The sequence below is a fragment of the Pterocles gutturalis genome, unplaced genomic scaffold (assembly GCF_000699245.1).
Source record: "Pterocles gutturalis isolate BGI_N339 unplaced genomic scaffold, ASM69924v1 scaffold42128, whole genome shotgun sequence".
NCBI classification, from domain to species: domain Eukaryota; kingdom Metazoa; phylum Chordata; class Aves; order Pterocliformes; family Pteroclidae; genus Pterocles; species Pterocles gutturalis.
The window spans coordinates 65608-73554 of record NW_010124531.1 but is presented as its reverse complement, the minus strand read 5'-3'; the positions used below and the strand labels follow the sequence as shown (position 1 = coordinate 73554).

At 49.8% G+C, this 7947-nt stretch overlaps 1 protein-coding gene across 1 annotated transcript in view; it reads left to right on the top strand.

The window, feature by feature from the left end:
• Positions 1 to 7947, top strand: part of LOC104465290 (cystathionine beta-synthase-like) — a 22571-nt gene that overhangs the window by 7558 nt on the left and 7066 nt on the right. Inside the window, exons 4-9 of the mRNA XM_010078273.1 lie at positions 585 to 664; positions 1891 to 2022; positions 3306 to 3375; positions 4487 to 4578; positions 5688 to 5813; positions 6849 to 6933. Coding sequence (XP_010076575.1) covers positions 585 to 664; positions 1891 to 2022; positions 3306 to 3375; positions 4487 to 4578; positions 5688 to 5813; positions 6849 to 6933 — 585 coding nt within the window. The remainder of the gene's footprint in view (positions 1 to 584; positions 665 to 1890; positions 2023 to 3305; positions 3376 to 4486; positions 4579 to 5687; positions 5814 to 6848; positions 6934 to 7947) is intronic.

Genomic DNA, 7947 nt, shown 5'->3' with positions numbered 1-7947 from the left:
CTGCCCAGCCGGGGCAGTCGAGGCGGCACCATGTTCCCATCAGCCTCTCGCAGGGACACACTGCTCCAGCCTCACCTTTCCCCTCTAGCCAGGGAGCAGCTGGCTCCATCCATCACCCCAGTGAAATCGGAGCAGCGGTTCCTTTCACCTGCTCACCGCAGGGTGACATGTGCAGCTTTGTGTGTGTCCCCTCACAACTGAGGGCATTTGAGAGGGAGGGAAAGGCACTCCTGAAGCAAAAACACCTCTGTGCTTCAGAAAACAAAGGAAGAGGCCTGAGCCTCGGTGAGGGGACGAAAGTGCTCCCCAGCCTTATCATTTGCTCTATGCCACATTAATAGACTCCTGCGAGCGAGAGGGATGCTGCAGCTTGTCTCTCCCATTAGCACATCCTCCCATGCTCCTTGGTGCACCTGGCATATCCCGAGAGGCTCATGGAGGATGCCCTCACCTGTAGCTTGTCAGTGAACATTTCTAGGTTACATTCACTGGAGGGAGAGAGGAATGTAGGAAGCAACAATGCATGTCGGTCAGCCTTGCCAAATGCTGTTGTCAACCAATTCCCTTTCCTCCCTACCACCTAGGAATTGGGCTGGCACTGGTAGCTGCAGTGAAAGGTTACCGCTGCATCATTGTCTTGCCGGAGAAAATGAGCATGGAAAAGGTCAGTGCTCTGTACGGTATTACCGCGCACCTGGGGAACATCTTCCCTGTCTCTCTCTGCCTCTCCCTTTCTAGACATGGAGCACACTCTCCTTTTAAAGGGTAACGAGCCTCACCCCACACCCTGACATAGCTTTGTAGTTATTCAGAAGATTTCCTCTTGATGAAAAAAAGCACACTGTGATGGCCTGGCTGATTATCTAGCGTTAGTGGTGCAGCTGGGGTCACGTGTTAGTCAAACAAGGTGCGTGGCTGCAGAGAAATGGAGCAATATCTGCTGTCTGCGAGGGCAAGGGCTGGATGGAGCAGAGGAGAGGCAGGCAGGCACTGGGGCTCCTCTGCCGGTCCTGCTAACTTCCCCTCTGACATCTGATGTGTCACTTGGTCTCTCCATGTCTCTGCAGTTTTCTGTAACTGCTTTCTCAAGGTGGTGGAAGTCAAGTCACTTGTGTGAGAGCTAATGATCAGGTGAAACTGCTGTCTGGAGATGGCAGAAGTCTTTGCCTTGAGGAGCCAAAAGTCTCACAAACTGCTCCGCTGAACTCATGCCAGTGAAGCCAGACCTGGAACCCTGACCTGGCTCAAAACTGAGCCCGTCTCCAAAGCGCCATCCTCATTTCAACCTAAATCTCACTTAAGCTCAGTCTGGATCAGATTCCACCTCCAGCTGCCATGGGCTTCATCTCCAGGCGCTCTGACATTCACCCACCCTTCCCTTTTGCCCCCTTTTTCCCCCAACAGCCACACCTCCTAAGTGTATTAATACCCTGGGGCTGATTTGTAGTTGCTCCTTCCCCACGCTTGGTGAGAGGAAAGAAGGGACTCGGTGCAAAGACAGCTTTAAGACCTCCTCCTTGCATGCAGGGGTTCAGATCACAGCACACAGGAGACAGTGCTCCCTACCCCAGTTCCCTCTGCCCCCTTCCCCAGGTACCAAGGAGCAGCACAGTGCTACCTACCTCTGCCGTGTCCCCAGCCTGCCCTGAGAACAGGACAGGGCACAAGGCCAGGCTTGTATCCATGAGCCAGCTTCAGGCAGGAGGCCCTGGGTGCCAGGAGGATGTCAGGGATCATATAACCGAGAATCGGACATTGTATCTCCAAACGTTAAATGTCTCTTGCGTGTAAAGCTCCTCTGGCATCTGATGCTGCCATGAGCCCGCAGGTTCGGATTACCATTGCTACGTGGGATCAGCTGTGTTACATCTACCCTCTTCCCTCCCAAAGGTCGATATCCTGAAGGCACTGGGTGCTGAAATTGTGAGGACCCCATGTGCCCGCTTTGATGCCCCAGAGTCTAATGTTCGTGTTGCCTGGAAGCTGAAAAGTGAAATCCCAAACTCTCACATCCTGGACCAGGTAAACGCTGCTCCTCCACTGACTCTCTTTCCCAACACAGTGTATAGCATGTGCTCCAAGTGTGTCTCTGTTTGGGGGCATTGTTCAAACTGGCAACAGAGGCAGACTTTGTCAGTGCTTTATGGTGCTTGAAACGTAATTGCTCCTCTGGAAAGCACGGAGTGGCAGAAGGAAAATTAGGGACACTTCCAAGCCTGTAATACTTCTGCAAAAGCCTGGATGTGGGCAAGGCTGGGTTTTCTTGCACACTTCAAAGGCTCCTCAAATTGCTTCAGTTTTAACTTTGACCTGAAAAAAATAACTTTTTATGTCTGGATAGCAGCCTCTGTTCTGCCTCAGTAATAAGCCTCATGCTGTAAAGTGCAAATTTACTGATTCACACCAGCAGCTCCTGCAGCACTGGGTCTTGTACAGGAGGGCACTTACCCCTCCGGTGTGACCCTGTGCAGGAAGGCATCCCCATAGCCAGTAGGGAGCCCCTGTAATGCAGAAAAGTCAGGAAAGCTCCTTGCTTTTAAGAAAAAGGGAGCTCAGCATCTGAATACACTTTTCAGAAGCAGCCTGGTCTATGGGTGTGGACATGGGGCTGCACATATTTCAGTGCTGTGCCTGTGTACCCCCTGTGGTAAATCCCTCTGAACAGGTAGAACAACTACTCTGGCCCACAGTTGCCAGCCACCTAACTTGCTTCACTGACAACCACAAATGCCCCTAAATGACAAAGCATCTCTCAAAATCACATATATATTTATAAGATACTTGAAAAAGTTTTCTAATATGGCTTTTGAGGAGGGATTTTTTTTTTTTTCTGAGCTTCTTAGGAGTATTGTGGGACTGTGTTTTCAACTTTTTCAAGGCAACAGGAAAGGCTAAAATGCTTCTGTCTAAGCAGTAGATAAAATACTGAGGAGGTCTCTTCCCTCTGGCAGCTAGGGCTTTAACAAAACCACCAGATCCCACAAAACCTGGCAGTGCAGCATATGGGACAGCTGCACCATCCCCACAGCACATGGGCACCAAGTGCCAGAGAGTGAGTGTTTGTGGGCACATTTAATCTTCTAGTGTGGACAAATCCCACGTGTCCTTGGAAATCTGTCTCCCAAAGTTGACAACCAGGAGGAATACCTGTGACCTGGCCTGTCCGGGTTGCAGCCCAGCCCTCGCCAGGGAGAGGAGGGAGCAGTTGCATGCTTTGGGTAAAACTCGTCAGGAGCTATTGCTAGTTTGGTATTTGACCTACACTTCACACAGTAACTCACGCTGTTCTCTGTTGAAATAAACAGTACCGAAATCCAAGCAACCCTCTGGCTCATTACGACACCACAGCGGAGGAAATCCTGGAGCAGTGTGAAGGTACGGTCTGCGCTGTTGTTTCTACGTGCTGAGGATGTGCAAAGGGCTATAGCTCTCTCTGAGAGGCTTATTTCACATAGTTTATTGTCCTAAATGTCTAGAAACAGCCAGAAGGGCCTCTGTAGGTGAAGGCACCCTTAATAATACTGACACGCAGAGTCTAGCAACTTCTCATAAACCACTCCAGATCCACCTGAGCCTGCAGGGCTTCCCTGCTGTGGCCTCCTATTTCAAAAGCCTGAGGGAGGAGACCAGAGGCTTAACAAATTCAGGCTGTACCCAGGGAGGAAGAATCCGTCTCCTGGTGGCTACAACAGCTCTGCAACCTGTCAGCTGGGAACACAAGATGGCCCAAGAGGCCTCACTGGGAAACAGAAGTCCATCAGGGCATGGAAAACTGCATCTGATCCAGCACATTCATTTGCAAGTCAAAATAGACTGAAATGTCACAGATTAATGACATTTGATGTGATGGCTGGGGGAGGATAAAGGACTATCCCAGTCCATGCCTGTGCAGATAGAAGTGAAATTTATTGCCAGTACTGGGAGCACTGCAAAATGTAAGCAGGGCTCAAGGGTTTTAACTGGAGAGCAGTTATCATAACAGTGAAGCAGTTGGGTAGCAACAGGAACAAGATAGTCCCAGCCTTCCCTCCACTACAACTTTTAGATTTGCTCCTACTGGCTGCTGGCAGTGAATTACATTTCCCAATGCAGTTGCAGCATAAGACTCTGAAGGCCGGACTGTGATTCTGCTCCTACCAGTCCTAAATCAGTATAATTTCACTGTGGGGCTACGTAGGTGCTTTGCTTCGATGTGCTGTGGTTTGAAACAGCTGGCAATGCTGCAATACTTCCTCCCCCTTAAGCCAGTATAAGCCAAAGATGCAGAAATCATGGGGAGCAGTGAGAGATCTGGAGGTCACCTTCAGCCCCCTGCTCTGAGGCAGGATCAACTGTGCTCAGATCCTGCAAGCTCATCTAAGCTCCTCTGCGGGACCACACTTTGTCTACTAGCATGACCTCTGCCTATCCTTTCTGCACACGAGAGGAGACCAATGCTGGAGGCCAAGCTGTGTCCCTGCAAGCCTCTCTCTTCTCTGACATGCAGGCAAGGTCCACATGGTGGTGCTTGGGGCTGGCACAGGAGGCACCATGACCGGCATTGCCAGGAAGATGAAGGAGAAGTGCCCGGAGTGCAAGGTGAGCTGGGAGGCAGGGCTGGCTGCTGGGAGTCACGGCCCTCCTGAGTTTTTCTGCTTGTGCTTTTGATCAAGCCTAACCCCACAGCTCACCTTAGCGAGCAGTTGTTGTCTCCACCTATTTGATTTTTCACAGTGAGCTTGGCTTTTGTTGGAAACAACTTGGTGTTAGGCTCAGCTTGAGCTAGCTCCATCCACATGCCTTAGATGTCAAAGGCTCCACAGCCCCACTGCTGATCCCACTCTGCCCTGTGCTCTGACCTCTGCAGGACGCAGACAGAGGTCCTCCACAGAAGTGGCTGTCCCAGCCGACAGCAGCATTACTGCTCCCGGTTATCCTGGCTGCTTAAAGTTTCTGCTCTGGCAGTTCCATGGAGGGGGTCAGACTGTGCAAGTGCTTCACACCTGCTGTTGCAGAAGCTTCTGTGCTGTATGGTTGGCACTAGTCATAGATGCTCATTCTGCAGAGCTTGTGCTTTAAGGCAGACTGGAGGCATAGGCAGTGTGTGAGACAGCAAATTGAGATGGTGTGGGTCCATCCACTGGGGACTTGGGCAGGAGATAACCTCGCTGACCGCTTGAAGCTGCGTGTGGAGCAGTGTCACCACCCCTTCCTAAACTGAGTGCTGAGGGAGGCAACCTCAGCCCTGATATAAAGCTATAAACAACCCGGAAGGTGCCACCAACAGCCAGCACAACTAGATCCAGAAACGATGTCTGTAGCCACGGGTTTCCACAAGTTTGAGCTAACTACCTGGCTTTGCACTAGAGCAGATTAAGGAGCACTCACACTATCCTAAGGGTTGAGCTTCGGAAGCAGCAGGCTCTGCCAAAAGGGTGAAGACAAACACCCTGAGAGTGATAACATTTTAGTCCACCAGTCACTTCTGTAGCAGCTGAACACTAACTAGGACCTATTTAAAAAGGCAGTGGGAAACAGCACTTTTTTATCCTGCAATCTCTCTGTGCTGCCAAGGGAGAGGAATATTAATGAATATCATGGAAAGGAAAATGTTGCTGATAAGGGCATGGGTAATTTTTCCTTTGAGTTGTGTGTTTGACTATTTCTGAACTCCCTTTGTGGTTTAACAAAACTTTCTTCCCTCAAAGATTGTTGGCGTAGATCCTGAGGGCTCCATTGTTGCTCTGCCCAGTGAGCTGAACACGACGGACGACATGGCCATTGAGGTGGAGGGCATTGGGCATGACTTTATTCCTACTGTCCTTGACAGATCAGTAAGTAGCCGTGTGATGAGAGGCCTCTGTCTGATCTTTGGCTTTGCATCCAACCTGCTCCCAAGTTCAGAGGTAACCAGCTCTGGCACTTGGCTGTGGCCCAGTCCTAAGGCTACTTGTGTACCTTCCCAGTGCAGAACAAGCTGTTGTGGGGGGATTGGGACCCCAACACTAAAGCATCTCTCTGAGTAAATCTGATTATAATAAGGAGAAGCCAAATACAGGGACAAACAAGGAAAATGCCACAGTACCAGCCTCCTCAAATCAGCCTCACCAATGTTCAGAACACGCGTCTTGTACTACAAACACACAGAAGAGGTCAGTGCTAAGGCTGCTCTTTATCATGCTACCATTTCCCAAGCCTTCACTGTCGTAGGCTCTGCACACACACAGCAGAAACCTTGCACCATTTATGGGCTGGAAGACATGCTCCAAGCCTTGTAAGACAACAGATCATGAGCCCTGAACAGCTTCTTGTCAAGTTTCTTCTCAGTGTGGCAGTTAGTACCAGGCACAGAGCTTTAAAGCCCTAACACAAGCTGCCTGTGCTCCCCCAGCCTTACTCTTAGAAAGGTCCCACATAGCCTCAGACCCCAGATTCCTTCTGGTTTCCGGTGCTGTGTTAACTACATCTCTGCTGTCTGCACATGGCTTTAGAGCTGTGACTTGTAATAACCCAAAACTCTTGTTGTAGTTGGATCAGATTTTGCCTGGTAAAATCCAGACCATTAGTGTAGCCTAGCCTGGGACATCATGAACACCACTCTCTCTTCTGCATCCTGACTCTGGACCTCTCAGATATCCCTAACGCTCCAAGGAACGGGTGCTCACTCTAAAGGCTGGAGTGGGTGCCTGCAAGCAAGGACACACCCTCTGGACTAAGGATGCCCTGTCAAATGCGTTTGCTTTCAACCAGTGTGGAAAGCAGCTCAAGGCTGCCAGATGTTGTAGGCGGCAGCACCATGGCATGCCTCAGTGGGTCAGAACACCCTGACATTACACTGCCAGGAACCAACCTTTTTGCTTTCTCTTCAGGTGGTCGATCAGTGGTATAAATGCAACGACAAAGACTCGTTCCTTATGTCTCGCAGGCTGATCAGAGAGGAGGGAATATTGTGTGGTAAGCACCAACGACAACAGTTGCTTCTCTTAACAAACTTTCTGAACCTCATCCTTTCTGGACTAAAACGCTTCAGGATAGGTGCTCTCTGCATTGTGTGTCTGCTAGGCTAACAGGGCTGAATGGCCGAACCCTAAGCTGGTGTGTAGGTTGCTGTAGACTTCAGAGGTGTGGCAGTGAGTCCATGGTCTGAGATCTGACTCATCAGCCACAATAATTATAGAAGCAATAACTCTCCTCTTACCAGAGCACTCTTGCACAGGGAACTGGACCTTCAGGCATGACTCTGTGCAGTGTAGTGTTACACAGGCTGAGGAGAGGATTAATGGGATCCAGGGCAGGACAGGTGGGCTAACACTGTCGCGCCGCTAACAACCCTGCGAGGCTGCACTCTCTGCCGTTGAGTGGTTGCCACACTAGGGGTGCCAGCTTTGGACCAGGAAAGCTTGAAAGTAAAGAAAGTGTAAGATGTTCTTACTGAGTACTTCCTGTGCCAACAAGCTGTAAGTGATCCTGATGGCTTTCTGAAATGAACAGGTGCTCTCAGACAAACCCTGCCTGTAACCTAAGAGCCTCTACACAGCATCAGTGTTTTTCAGCCTTCACTGCCACCGAGCACTTAGCTATAGGTTTGTGTCCAGGGCCAGACGAGATGTAGGCTTGTAGTTACAGTTAATAAAAGTCCTGAGGTCTCACATCCAGGGAGTTTTGAAAAAGATCATGCTATTTGTAATGAAACACTTAAACGTTGATTTAACCTAGGAGGCACAAAGTCACTGTGTTTCTACAGAAACCATTTGCTGAACTCAACTATAATTTGTGAATAGCTTCATGTTCCCAGAACTGCATTTTTCAGGGCCTTTCCTCATTTGTTTGAAAAATGTGACCCAGTGCTAATTAACCTGCTGTAAAATACGTGCTGCCTTGAATGCGGTGTGTAATTGGCACACAGATAGTGGAATGTGTTTGACTTCTAGTACTCGAACTACCAGTGGAAGAATTGCCTCTGTAAAG